Raw genomic sequence first — 14,476 nt, 5'->3', positions numbered from 1 at the left:
TTCAAATTCCACACGATTTTACAGTTTTACAGACACAAAGAGTCTTTGCTATCAAAAAAATCAAATTGACATTTCAGTCAGAGTCTGCAAGCCGACCGCTGGACTGCTATGTGTCAAAAGCATTGTTGCATTCTGTCTGTCAGGATCAAATGCATCATAAGCTCATAATCATGTGTGTTCTCTCAGGAATGGTGTCTGTCCTGGATCTGATGCAGGGCGGCTTCCCCTCGCGAGCGCCCTTCCACGAGCTCTACAACATGTACAAGCAGTACATGCCCTCCAAACTGACCCGACTCGACCCGCGCCTCTTCTGCAAGGTGTGTGTCACAGCGTAAACACACTTCTCTAGATCGTTCACATTTTACAAGCATTTACATTGTTTTTTTTTCTTCTCCTCAACAGGCTTTGTTCAAAGCTCTGGGCCTGAATGAAAATGATTATAAATTTGGTTTGACAAAAGTTTTCTTCAGACCTGGAAAGGTGATGTATTTTTATATATTATAAAAAAAAATGTATCTATCCATCCAGCCATCCTTTTATCCATCCATCCATCCATCCTTTCTTTTATCTATCCATCCATCCTTACTTTTATCCATCCATCCATCCTTACTTTTATCCATCCATCCTTTCTTTTATCCATCCATCCATCCTTTCTTTTATCCATCCATCCATCCATCCATCCATCCATCCTTTCTTTTATCCATCCATCCATCCATCCTTTCTTTTATCCATCCTTCCTTTTATCCATCCATCCATCCATCCTTTCTTTTATCCATCCATCCATCCTTCCTTTTATCCATCCATCCTTCCTTTTATCCATCCTTTCTTTTATCTATCCATCCATCCTTACTTTTATCTATCCATCCATCCATCCATCCTTTTATCTATCCATCCATCCTTACTTTTATCCATCCATCCATCCATCCATCCTTCCTTTTAGCCATCCATCCATCCATCCTTACTTTTATCCATCCATCCATCCTTCCTTTAATCCCTCCATCCATCCTTTCTTTTATCCATCCATCCATCCTTCCTTTTATCCATCCATACATCCTTTCTTTTATCTATCCATCCATCCATCTTTACTGTGTCTCATGAAGATAAATGTGCAGATCATATTTTATCTCAAAATAAGAAGAAACTATGTTTGTATATAGAAAAGTGTAACACCATCGTGCACCGTACATCTTCATTTTAAGATATATGGCAATAGCACAACTTTATATATCAATAGCACGATATCTTTTCTGCCATTTTTTGGGGATGAATATGGAATGACTCTGATTGATTTAATCCTGATATGTCTTTATGTGATGTGAATATCCTTTTTTTTTCTGATTGTAGTTTAGGAATGGTTGATTGTATTTTTCTTTACTCGTGATTATAAATATCCTCCATAAATCTTAGACCTGTGCAGATGATTGACTGACCGATGTTGCTCTTGTGTCAGTTTGCAGAGTTTGATCAGATCATGAAGTCGGATCCGGATCATCTGGCTGAACTGGTGAAGCGTGTGAATAAATGGCTGATCTGCAGCCGCTGGAAGAAGGTGCAGTGGTGCGCCCTGTCCGTCATTAAACGTACGTAACAAACGACCTACCATCGGGACCTGACGTTTATAGACACCTAATCTCAAATTACAACGACAAATCTCTGGAAATTACAAAGAAGGGAAAAATGGTCCATCCTTTGTTTAGAATAAGTCTCTGCACACTTTGGACTTTCATTTGACTGTGATGCATCCTGGGATGATTTTAAACACTATTGAAGGAGTTCCCTTGTATGATGTACACTTGTTGGCTGCTTTTAAATATGAATACATGATTACAGAACTGAATGAATACATAAAGGACTAACCCTCAGTTGTTCATTGTTGCTCTGTCAGTGAAGAACAAGATGCTGTACCGAGCCACGGCGTGTATCCAGATGCAGAAGACGGTTCGCATGTGGCTCTGCCGGAGGAAACACAAACCACGGTGGGCGGCACCTCCTCTCCTCTCCACTGTTCACTGTAGCCTCAAAAGATTCTAGTGACAGGCTCTCAGTTACTACAGGCAATCACTTCAGCTCATGTGGGACGTGTGCTTACACTAATACATTTACAAGGGACGTCTAGATATGGCGATGAATATATTATTTGTAAATAAACATAAATGTTTCATTAGTTAACATGAACTAACACTAATCAATACTACTACAGCATTTATTAATCTTAGTTAATGTTAATTTCATTTCACATCACATTTACTGATACAGTTTTTAAGTTTAGGGTCCAATTCTCACTATTAACTAGTTGCTTATTAGCTTGCATATTACTAGGATATTAGCACTTATAAAGCATATATTAATGCCTTATTCTGCATGACCATATTCTACACCCCTTAACCCACCCAATACCTAAACTTAACAACTACCTTACTAACTATTAATACGCAGTAATTAGTAGTTTGAGGCAAAAGTTGTAGTTAATAGTGAGAATTGGACCCTAATCTAAAGTGACCCATTTTTTTTAACCGATGAACACATTTATTTTTATTAATAACATTAACAAAGGTTAATAAATGCTGTTAAAATACACTGATCGTTGTTCATGTTAACTAATGCATTAACTAAAGTTAACAAGTGAGACCTTATTGTAAAGTGGGTAACACTTTATTTCACAGTGTCTTTGTTACAAATGTTACATGTACTTACCATAGTAATAACAGTAAATTATGCATAATTACATGCAACTAACCCTCAACCATACCCTAATCCTACCCTAACCCTATAGTAAGTACATGAAGTTACTTAATATTACTCAGTACTTAAATATATAATTACACTGTAACAATGACACCTTAAAATAAAGTGTAACTGTAAAGTGATACCAACATTTAAACTATGCAAATATCACACTGTTATCATATAACTAACTAAACCCACATTTACGACATTAACACATGACCAGAAATTCATACACTACTGTTCAAAAGATTGGGAAGTAAGATTATTTTCCACTCTTTTTTTTATGTATATATATATGTGTGTATATAATATATATGTTTGTGTGTGTTTGTGTGTGTTAGGATCGATGGGCTGGTGAAGGCTCGTAACCTGAAGAAGAGTATGGAGAAGTTGAATCAGGTGGTGTCCGGACTCAAGGAGGGAAAACAGGAAATGAGCAAACACATGCAGGAACTAGATTCCTCTATCAACGCCCACATACTCAAGATAAAGGTGTGTGTCAGAGAGAAGGACCTCTCTTGAGCAGCTCAAATTCCCTGAAACCCCTGTAGCTAAAGAAGTGTGTCCTGTACTGTGTGTCTCTCATCATAGAGCACCATCATGAGCCGCATGGACATCGATCACGAGCACCAGGCTCTGATTACTCGCTCGCAGGAGCTGCTCAGCACCATGCAGAAGAAGAAACAAGAGGAGGAGGAGATGGAGCGCCTGAGACGCATCCAAGAGGAGATGGAGAGAGAGAGGAAGAGACGTGAAGAAGAGGATCAGAAGCGCAAACAAGAGGAAGACGATAGACGCCTGTGAGTAGACAGATCACCAACGTCATTTATTCACCCTCATCACAGTCCAAACCCGAATGACCCAGAAAAGGTTTTAAGCATTTACTAGGTATTTGCTATACAATAAGATGAATGAAGTCCATAAAGCACCATAAAACTATCATAAAAGCTTTGTGCTACATTCTGAAGTCACCTAGATTTTAACAAAAGTTGTCAGAAAATGAAATTTCACACGATCTATTTTCTAAATGTAAGTTATAGATTTTAAAGCGAACAATTCATCTATGCATTTCATTATTTAATTTTTTTTATTAGTTTTGACCTAGTAATTTCTAATCAAAATGTCATAACACGATTTTCCAGTGAAACAGCTTTTTTTTGGAGATGTGTACTGGACTTCTCCAATCATTTAGTCCAGGTGTCCCCAACCCCTGGGCCGCGAACCGGTACCGGTCCGTGGGACATTTGGTACCGGGCCGCACAGAAAGAATAAATAACTTACCGTATTTTCCGGACTATAAGTCGCTCCGGAGTATAAGTCGCATCAGACAAAAAATGCGCCATGAAGAAGAAAAAACATATATAGCCTAAGTCGCACTGTACTATAAGTCGCATTTATTTAGAAATTTATTTCACACAAAAAAAACAATGTTACAGACGGGACAGTTCTCCGTTACGGACGTGAGCGCTCTGAAAGCGGCACTAAAAGACTGCTTTAAAACTTTCACAGAGACCTCAAACAGAAAGCACAAAGCCTGTCTTTAAATTTCATTTCGTTTTGTATTAATTGTATCTTAATTTTAATCAATGTTTCATCAACCAATTGCCTGGATTTAATAAATAAAATATAGCAGGCAATATAATCAGGACATGGAGGCACCGGCACATGAACTGGAGCTCGTCTCATAAATGAACCGAAACTCAGTGATAAGGTAGCCTACTTGCCTCACAGACCTGAGACATATATAGAAAGCTTGAAATGTCTACTTTTAAACAGAACAATTCAAAACGAAAGAAAACAGACTGCTCTCTGCTTATGTAATTCGTATGAAATGTGCATTTCTCTCTGGCGCGTCGGCGTCTCGGCGAGTCAGCATCGTCAACTTCATCTTTCCAGCCGACACTGACACAGAAAACACTTGTTTATTAGTAAACAATTAAAATGTCTCCCTGCTATATTTTATATATTCATAATCATGCCGGTTCGTTGTGACAGCTTTTAGGTGCTTTATTGGCAGCGCCACCCTTACATGTTACATGAACGCATCAGCACCGAAAACATGGAGATTTTTTTCTTTTGGGGGGCATTTTGTTTGCGTTCGCGTAACGCGATGTTACGAGGACGCTGCTAATAAAGTTGCGAGTAGGCCTACACATTGGATTCACATTTATTATTATATTTAAAAAATACCCCAGTTTTTATGCCGGTCATATCATTTTATTTTGTTGTATTTATCTGCCACACCTTAAAGGCCGGTCCGTGAAAATATTGTCTGATATTAAACCGGTCCGTGGCGCAAAAAAGGTTGGGGACCGCTGATTTAGTCCACTTAAACCCGGCATTTGTCTTTTCCTATAATACACTATACTTGGATATACGTCACAATACTGAAGGACAGATCTGTCAGTACACCTGTTTCATCTTTTAAAAATAATCTTGTCTCCAGCTCAGCTGAAGCTTGCATCTGTCGGTCTGTTTTAGGAAAGCGGAGATGGAGCAGAAGAGAAAACAGGAAGAGGAGGAGCGTAAGAAAAGAGAGGAGGAGGAGAGGAGACTGCAGGTGAGCTCAGCGTTTTACTCCACATTATTTCTTCTGCATTTTTCCTTCCTGTAGCAGAGTCTAAAACCTTAAAGGTGCAATCGGTGATTCTCCACAGAAACATTTTTTGTTATGCAGGTTGAAAGTCTCCTCATATCCTGATAGCAATCACTATGTTCAGCGGTCTAAATGTGTTTTTATAAATACATATCGTCTGTGGAAGGCTTAGGACCATAAAATGTTTGCAAGAGCACGATTTATAAACACAGTGAGGCTGTGAAATTGAACTAGTGAGTAGATGAGATTATCTGTTCGGCTGATGATGTTTAATTTAATTCTACAACCGCTGTAGTCACACATACTTGTTAGCACCGCCTTGTTAGCACCGCCTTTTCAAGACAAGTAAAAGCTTTAAAAAAAATCACAAGAGGGTATTACTGATGTTTTTATGTTGTCGAATAAAACTCAAAAATATGTTAAGATTGTGTTCAGCGCCTTATTTAAAGCTACACTGTGTCATTTTTTAAGTTGATTCTTAGCAAAAAACACTTTGTTCTTTCAAAATGATGTGCTCATTAATGTGTAATTACTTCCACCAACTAATCAAGTATTCTCGTAAGCGTAGAATCTGCCATTTAGAATACATACGAGCGAGTCCCTCGAATGGCGGCAGCCATGTTGCGCCTCCATCTTGAAAATACATTAGCCAAAGAGGGACATACCTGGAAATTTAAGCTTCGCCTTTCGTGTTTTTACACTCAGTGGCACCGTGACGAATGTGAGGGGGAGATTACTCGCGACTGCCGGCAGATTTGAAATAATACGGCCACCGTAGGAGTTAAAACGCCCTCGGAATGGGAGCGGCTAGAACAGGGTTCACCAATCTCGGTCCTGGAGGGCCGCTGTCCTGCAGAGTTTAGCTCCAACCAGCTCCAACACACCTGTTTGAAAGTTTCTAATATGCCTAGTGAGACCTTGATTAGCTGGTTCAGGTGTGTTTAATTGGGGTTGGAGCTAAACTCTGCAGGACATCGGCCCTCCAGGACCGAGATTGGTGAACCCTGGGCTAGAAAGTAATATTCAGTTGGTAGTCATAAACAATTTCACCGCTAGATGGGAGAAAATCCTACACAGTGTAGCTTTAAGGCATTTAACCAAAAACCCATTTAAAAAAAACATTGATTTTAGGACGATGGAACTGGAAGTGCTAAAATGATAACTCATTTATTGGTTTTGGCCTACAAAAATCCATAATCCCTCCAGCACTGAATAGCAGAGGAAGAATCCCGAACCGGCTCTCCTGAGTCTGTACTCTTGTGTTTGGTGGTGACTGACTAACACCATTGCAAATACACAAATCTGAACGGATGTTTGACTTCTCTCTGGCAAACGGGTGTCGGAAATGTGAAGTTGCACAGTGCTGTGTGTACCAGGGTAATCAGAGTATTTCTGCTTTTCTAAAAGCGCCACCTGCTGTCAGACAGTGATTTTTGCACTTTCATTCAGCCCATCTTGTCATATTTGTTTTACATGTTTGTCTGAACTGACAAATCGCATAATAAAATGACGCAGAATATTGTGCTGAATATTATGTTGGTGTGACGCGTGTTCCTCAGGAGGAGATGGACCTGCAGCTGGAGGCCGAGAGGGAGCAGGAGGCGTCCCGACAGGCGGTGCTGGAGCAAGAGCGGCGGGACCGAGAGCTGGCCCTGCGGATCGCTCAGAGCGAGGCCGAACTCATCCCAGAGGAGACGCCTGTGGAAGCCGGATCGCGCAGGTGTGAAGCCGCTGCCAGATGTCCAGAAAATGCATTCCCTCTCAAAACCTTTACCCTGTACCCCTTACAGCTAAACACACCCCACAGGAAAACCTTACCTCACACTGGGCCAAATAAAACACTCATTATATTCAAATGACTTACAGTACATGTCCTTTACACATGCATTTAAACATTAGAGTGTAAATTTTCCGACAAACACAGTCAATCATACAGCTACAGGTTAAAGGATTGTTCTGGGTTCAATGCAAGTTTAGCTTAGTGGCATCCGTGAGTAAACACTGTAATGCTCTTATAATGGAAGTCAATTAGTGCCAGAACAAGCACCTCATTTGGGGGATCCTCCAACTCATACACCACTGAAAGATATTTAGGTTATGACCTGTGCACATATGTGCAGGAAAATGAGGTATAATAATGATAATGTTGTCAATAACTTGCTAAATCCATGTTGAATGTATAAAAAGTTATTAAGAAGTGGAAAAAAGTGGTCCATGCCATGTTTTGGCAAGGATTTGACCACTATTCGCATTTCCAACACATGTCAAGCATATAGAATAATAAACTTTGATGCACTTCTGTTATTTGTGAAACAGTTTTCTGAAACTTGCAAATAATTCGTAGTCATTGAAAGTTACCATAAAGATTTCTATTTAAAAACAAAATGCTGTTCTTTTGAACGTTCTATTCATCAAAGTATCCTGAAAAAAAAAAAAAAACGTGTCTGGGTTTCCACAAAAATATTAAGTAGCACAATTGTTTTCAAAAAAATGTAACTCAAATATAGTAAAAGATCAAGCAAACTCATGGTGTGAGTCGTTTAGCTTGTCTTGAACCTGGAACATTCTTCTAAAGCATTGATGGTGGTGGGATTTTGAGTCTTGTTTAATAACCGACGGACGCTTTGATTGGTCTCTCCATCACGTATTTAATGCTCTTCCTGTCTGTTTTTACAGTGTTGCACCACCACAAAAGCTCAAGAGCTTGACCATGTAGGTTACATTTTCACTATGTCTCCTATTGAAATCTTGATTGTTTACTGCAAATTATTAGATTAGTTTGGTAGTTTTGTAAAACATTTCATGAAACTAGCATTTATTTTCACATTTATCACCATGAGCTTAAATTAGGTCCAACTGGGAATCTTGTTGGTAAAATGCACAAGTGGAGGGAATATTCTTTTAGCGGGTTATTGCTGACGTCATATACTAACATATGTACGGTCCAATAATCATGTCCTTTAGGGAGGAAATGGCCAAGGAAATGTCTGATCTTCTGGCTCGGTGGGTAGAAGGGTTTGTTATCACTACAGAAATACACAACCAAAAATCTAAACCTTATTCACTGGAGAAAAATGAAGAGCCTAAAATTGATCTTCAGTGTTTCATTTTGATAATCAAATGAATCCAGAGTCACATCTAGTTTTTCTTCTGTCCACGAATGAATGTGTTTCCTACTTGTAATTTGATTAATGCCGATTTGTCCTTTTTTTCTGAAATTGATCTTCCTGTTATTGGTGTTGTGATGTTTAAACTCTTCTCTTCTTCAACCTATCTCTCATACTTTTCACAATTTAATGAATGTAGCCATTTTTGTTGCAAAATAAATGTTTATCACCATGTATTTGATTTAGTTATACATATTAGTGTGTTTAGTAAGTCTTATTTGTTGTTTGTAGTGTAAATGTATCTCGTTATGTTTGATTGGTAAGTTGATTAGTAAATCTTGTCTTTTTTGTACTAGACAGCTTGTAATTCCACTGTACTTTAAGTAGCTCTAGTTTCTGTCAAATGCCTAGTGTAGGAAAATGCATCAGTATTTTCTCTTCATTTGGTTTTGTTTGTGTTGTTTCCATGGATTCAGAAGTCCACAGGTGACCGCCACAAACGCCCAAGTTGATGTCAAGAAATATGAACTCAGCAAGTGGAAATATGCTGAATTACGGGATGCCATCAATACATCCTGTGGTAGGAAAGCTTTCATTTGTTTTCATCAGTAAATTTGAACAGAATATGTTTGGTTTTATTTGTTTCTGCATTTCAATGGAAAAAAATGTTTTGACAGTATACGGTCCAAACCATAAATTTGCATTCTTAGGCAAGGCAAGGCAAGTTTATTTATATAGCACATTTCATACACAATGGCAATTCAAAGTGCTTTACATAGAAGAAATTAAAATAATAAAAAGAAATAAGAATAATTAAAACAGTTTAGAAAAAAAAAAAAAAAAATACAGTACAGTACAGTCGGACGAACAGTGGCACAGTGCTCATTCAGTAAATACATAGTTAAACAGATGTGTTTTGAGTCTGGATTTGAAAGTGACTACAGTAGGAGCACGTCTGATCTCCTCTGGAAGCTGGTTCCAGCTGCGGCTGGCATAATAGCTAAAAGCGGACTCGCCATGCTTTGAGTGAACCCTTGGTATTTCTAGCTGATATGATCCTATTGATCTGAGTGATCTGTTGGGTTTATATTCAGTGAGCATATCTGCAATGTATTGAGGTCCTAGGCCATTGAATGATTTATATACCAGTAATAATACTTTAAAATCAATCCTAAATGTAACTGGGAGCCAGTGTAAAGACCTGAGGACTGGTGTGATGTGTTCATATTTTCTGGTTCTGCTCAGAATCCTGGCGGCAGCGTTCTGTATGAGCTGCAACTGTCTTATGGTCTTTTTGGGAAGGCCAGTGAGGAGTCCATTACAATAATCCACCCTGCTGGTGATGAAAGCATGAACAAGTTTCTCTAAGTCTTGTCTGGAAACAAAGCATCTAATTCTTGCAATATTTTTCAGATGATAGTATGCTGATTTAGTTATTGCTTTGACATGACTACTGAAACTAAGGTCTGACTCTAAAGACACACCGAGATTCCTGACTTGATTTTTAGTTGTTTGACCCCTAGAGTGAAGGTATGCGTTCACCTTGAGAACTTCATCTTTGTTTCCAAACACAATGATTTCAGTTTTGTCTTTGTTTAATTGAAGAAAGTTTTGACACATCCAACTGTTGACTTCGTCAATGCATTGGCACAGGGAGTCAATGGGGCTGTAATCGTTAGGCGATAGGGCTAAGTAGAGCTGTGTGTCGTCTGCATTGCTGTGGTAGATCTGTGTGTCGTCTGCATTGCTGTGGTAGATCTGTGTGTCGTCTGCATTGCTGTGGTAAGCAATTTGGTTCTTTCTCATTATTTGGCTCATTGGGAGCATATACAGGTTGAACAGGAGTGGTGCAAGAATTGAGCCTTGAGGGACTCCGCATGTCATGGATGTCCACTCAGACTTATGGTCACCTATACTCACATAATAACCTCTCCCATCTAAGTATGACCTGAACCATTTTAGGACTATCCCAGAAAGCCCAACCCAGTTTTCCAGCCTGTCGAGAAGTATGTTATGATCGACAGTGTCAAATGCAGCACTGAGGTCGAGTAGTACCAGCACTGATAATTTGCCTGAATCAGTATTTAAGCGAATATCGTTTATTATCTTTATGAGCGCTGTCTCTGTGCTGTGGTGCGGTCGGAAACCAGATTGAAAATTGTCAAAGGATCCATTCGAGCATAAGAATTTGTTCAGCTGATTGAAGACAACTTTTTCAATGATCTTGCCTATGAAAGGAAGATTTGAGATCGGTCTATAGTTGCTTAATATGGTCTTTTCCAGATTGTTCTTTTCTTAGCCAATTTCATACATATTTTCTCTTTATAAATCATATTATCAGCATAACAAGTCAAGTAAATAGAGTATTTCCTTTTTGTATGTCCCCCTTCTGCACTCAATCTGGCCTAAACAAAACCTGATGATCATGTGATCGGCATCATTTGACATCTTGTGTTGCTCAATGTCATAAATTAGCTTGAATCACTTGATTATTAACCTTAACATCTGAAATTGTCATTTTAGATTTTACCTTTTGTATTAAATGTTCCAAAATCGGTCAAAAAGGTTCTTACATAATCTGCTGAAAAATAGTTTCTGTGCTTCATTGCTTTCAGATTATTTCAATTAATTTAAAATGAACTTCATTCTGAGTTGATGGGAATAAATGTGGATATTGTAAAAGTCTGTTTTATTTCAGTTTCGTCTCTTCTTTTCACTCTCTCCATGTAGATATCGAGTTGTTAGCTGCGTGTCGTGAGGAGTTTCACCGCAGACTGAAGGTGTATCACGCGTGGAAGTCAAAGAACAAGAAACGCAACACTCAGGACGAGCAGCGGGCGCCGAAAGCCATCACAGACTACGGTGAGAAATCCCACAAATCCCACCGGAGTCAGGATGAAACTCATAATACACGCTGTAGGCAGAAATCATTTTTTGGTGGTGTTTTTTTTTTTTTTTTAATAGTTGATATAATTGAAAGCAAAGCCTTCATCGGTAAGTATGGATGAAACACTAAAAAGTTAACATAACTAAAAGGCCTAATAAAATGAAAATAGTAGAAAAAAGCAATTATTAGCTTAACTCACTTATTTAACAAAGCCAATAGAAAATAATATTTACAATAAATAAAATATCCCTCTTTCCCTGCTGCTTTCCTAACTATTTGTAATATATTTACACTACTGGTCAAAAGTTTTGAAAGGTCGCTTATGCTCAACAAAGCTGCATTTATTCAATCAAAATACAGTAAAACAGTAATATTGTGAAAAATGATTACAATATAAAACTGTTTTCTATTGTAATATATTTGTTATGTAATTTATTCCTGTGATCAAAGCTGTATTTTCAGCATCATTACTCCAGTCTTCAGTGTCACATGATCCTTCAGAGATCATTCTGATTTGATGCTCAAGAGACATTTCTGATTATATTCAGAAAAAGGTTGTGCTGCTTCATATTTTTAAGGATTTTTTAATAAATACAAAGTTCAAAAGAAAAAAATTTGTAACAAACATTATTAATATCTTTCACTTTTGATCAGTTTATTGCATCCTTGCTCAGTAAAAGTATTAATTTCCCACCACCCAAAAAAAGAAAAAATATCTGACCCTTTAAATCAGTATATCTGCCATTGATATGAACTTAGGTGAATATGAGGAAATGCTAATGTTTGGCTCTATTGATGAGTATATATAGACTTATAATATTGCTAAGTCTGATGTTTGACTCAGGTTTGATGTTTCTTTTGTTCCATTGACGTTCCATTCAGCGTAGTTACTTTTGCAATATTTTTTTAGCTGACCATTCATAATGCTCTTTCAATCAGATCCACACATGCAGAGTCCAGTAATACCGTATCAAATATTTCATGATGAGCACATATGCAGTTTTTATTCAGATAAAGAACATTTAAAGCTTTTATCAGTCAATATAACCTATATAATTGCTGTCAATGAAATGAATTGAAAGCTTCATGTAGAAGGTCAGCATAAAAATAGCATTACTGTTAATGTGAGTCACTTCAGCTTGCTCTGTTGGTATTGTTTCATATTATACTATATCCTGGGTTCTAACCAAGCAAAAGCATTTTTTTTTTTTAGTTTAGTCAGTAATTTTTAATTTTTCTGTCCTCACTAATGAAATACTATGTGGGTTGACATGTCTCATCCAACTAAGCCTCGTTAAGACCGTCAGTCCACTCCATATCCAATTTTTGTGATTGTCCGATTGGAATCCGATCATATTTAGCAAGTGCTACATCCATATGTGGTTTGAAATCTTATTCAAATCGGATTTTGCGTGGTTTATGTGACTTTCTCTTGGCACATAGCGTAAACAAAACAAGATAGTGTTGTTGCAAAGTGCCGAACGAGCAGAAAATGCCAATATAACAGAGACATGTTTTGAGACCGGCAGAGACGACAGCACAGAATAAAGCCAGTAAAGCTGTAAATAAGACAACATCTATATTGCAAACCCTCCATGTTGATGTTGTTGTTTTTGGCGTATAACTAAAAACACAACACCATTGCCATTGAAACCAATGCAGATATTCCTGAAAACGAAAGAGCGGCACAGGACACACAAATCAGATCTGAACACAGTATCATATACAGTCAATAATTTAAATCAGATTCCAATCGGATACACAAATAATCAGATTTGAACAGCCTTGGAATATTTCATATTTATATACCATTATATGTAGCCATGTGGATTGGGAGTTTTGGACCAATGATATTACACTGTGGGCGGAGCTTAACAAATGCATCATAAGAGAAAACATGATAAAGTCTTGATGCACATCGCTCGACTGGTTGTGGCCGAGATTTATTCTGACGCGTTATCTTGTGGCAGCTGGCTAGGAGATGTTAGGAGAATCAGATTGTGTTTTTCTAGCCCTATAACGGTGTCGTCTTCCCATCATCCTCCAGCCCAGCAGAACCCCGTTGTGCCTGTAATGCCTCGGCAGCAAGAGATCGTCATGAACAGACAGCAGCGCTTCTTTCGCATTCCCTTCATCCGACCAGGAGACCATTTCAAAGACCCGCAGAACAAGAAGAAAGGATGGTGGTACGCCCACTTCGATGGGCCGTGGATCGCCAGACAGATGGAGCTGCACCCCGATAAACACCCCATTCTGCTGGTGGCAGGTGCCATTCACTTTCACTCACATTTATTCCTCTCGTGTGGAGATGTCAGTTCACTGCCTTTACCTCACTGCTGGTGTCAGTGTGTTATCTTTCTGAAAACCTTATCAGTACTAGACGATTTTCCCCAAATCACGCCTGCAGCACTAATTTACTGATAGTCATCATACTCAAAAATGCTCCGATACCAACATCTAAGTACGTGGTTATTTTATTAAATACATTTTCATGGGTTCATTACTTGCATACATCATGGCTAAAAATGCAGTAACACTTTAGTATGGGGAACACATATTCACTATTAACTACGACTTTTGCCTCAAACTCCTAATTACTGCTTATTAATAGTTAGTAAGGTAGTTGTTTATTGGATAGGATTAAAGGGATAGTTCACTTTGAAATTAAATTTTGGTATGTTTTAGCTTACCTCAAGGGCATCCAAGATGTAGGTGTCTTTTTTTCCTATGGTGTCTGTGGTCACTGTCTCAAAGAGCATGCACAGAGTCCAAATTAAACAATTCCCCATTGTAAGTACACATTGATGGCCTAAGACACGAAACGAGCGGTTTGTGTGAGAAAACGAACAGTATTTATATCGTTTTTACCTCTTGTAACACAGCCACGTCCAAGTGATCTGAGGGCGCGCGCGCATCCTGGTGTGTGACGTGTGCGCAGACTGGTGCATAGATATATATACACTAGAATAGATGTCGTCTTAAAGACATTCGTTCCAATGAACTGCCGTAGCCAAGGTGACATCTAGTGTATATATCTATGCACCAGTCTGCGCACACGTCACACAATAGGAAGCGCCCGCGCCCTCAGATCACTTGGACGTGGCTGTGTATAAGAGTTAAAAACGATATAAATACTGTTCGTTTTCTCACACAAACCGC

At 38.5% G+C, this 14,476-nt stretch overlaps 1 protein-coding gene across 6 annotated transcripts in view; it reads left to right on the top strand.

Moving 5' to 3' along the window:
* myo6a (myosin VIa) overlaps nucleotides 1-14,476 on the top strand; it is a 59,236-nt gene that overhangs the window by 42,766 nt on the left and 1,994 nt on the right. The window contains exons 21-34 of one of the 6 annotated variants that reach the window (XM_079887491.1): nucleotides 187-317; nucleotides 403-480; nucleotides 1,451-1,580; nucleotides 1,886-1,976; nucleotides 3,069-3,219; nucleotides 3,319-3,527; nucleotides 5,209-5,287; nucleotides 6,883-7,043; nucleotides 8,000-8,035; nucleotides 8,288-8,326; nucleotides 8,907-9,010; nucleotides 11,161-11,292; nucleotides 11,395-11,424; nucleotides 13,365-13,583. In XM_079887491.1, the coding sequence (XP_079743617.1) occupies nucleotides 187-317; nucleotides 403-480; nucleotides 1,451-1,580; nucleotides 1,886-1,976; nucleotides 3,069-3,219; nucleotides 3,319-3,527; nucleotides 5,209-5,287; nucleotides 6,883-7,043; nucleotides 8,000-8,035; nucleotides 8,288-8,326; nucleotides 8,907-9,010; nucleotides 11,161-11,292; nucleotides 11,395-11,424; nucleotides 13,365-13,583 (1,590 nt within the window). The remainder of the gene's footprint in view (nucleotides 1-186; nucleotides 318-402; nucleotides 481-1,450; nucleotides 1,581-1,885; nucleotides 1,977-3,068; nucleotides 3,220-3,318; nucleotides 3,528-5,208; nucleotides 5,288-6,882; nucleotides 7,044-7,999; nucleotides 8,036-8,287; nucleotides 8,327-8,906; nucleotides 9,011-11,160; nucleotides 11,293-11,394; nucleotides 11,425-13,364; nucleotides 13,584-14,476) is intronic. The other 5 variants (XM_079887493.1, XM_079887492.1, XM_079887495.1 and 2 more) reach the window with 5 other exon arrangements.

Source organism: Squalius cephalus (assembly GCF_949319135.1).
Source record: "Squalius cephalus genome assembly, chromosome: 12".
NCBI classification, from domain to species: domain Eukaryota; kingdom Metazoa; phylum Chordata; class Actinopteri; order Cypriniformes; family Leuciscidae; genus Squalius; species Squalius cephalus.
The sequence above is the reverse complement of the archived record's forward strand: the minus strand, read 5'-3'. Positions and strand labels throughout refer to the sequence as shown.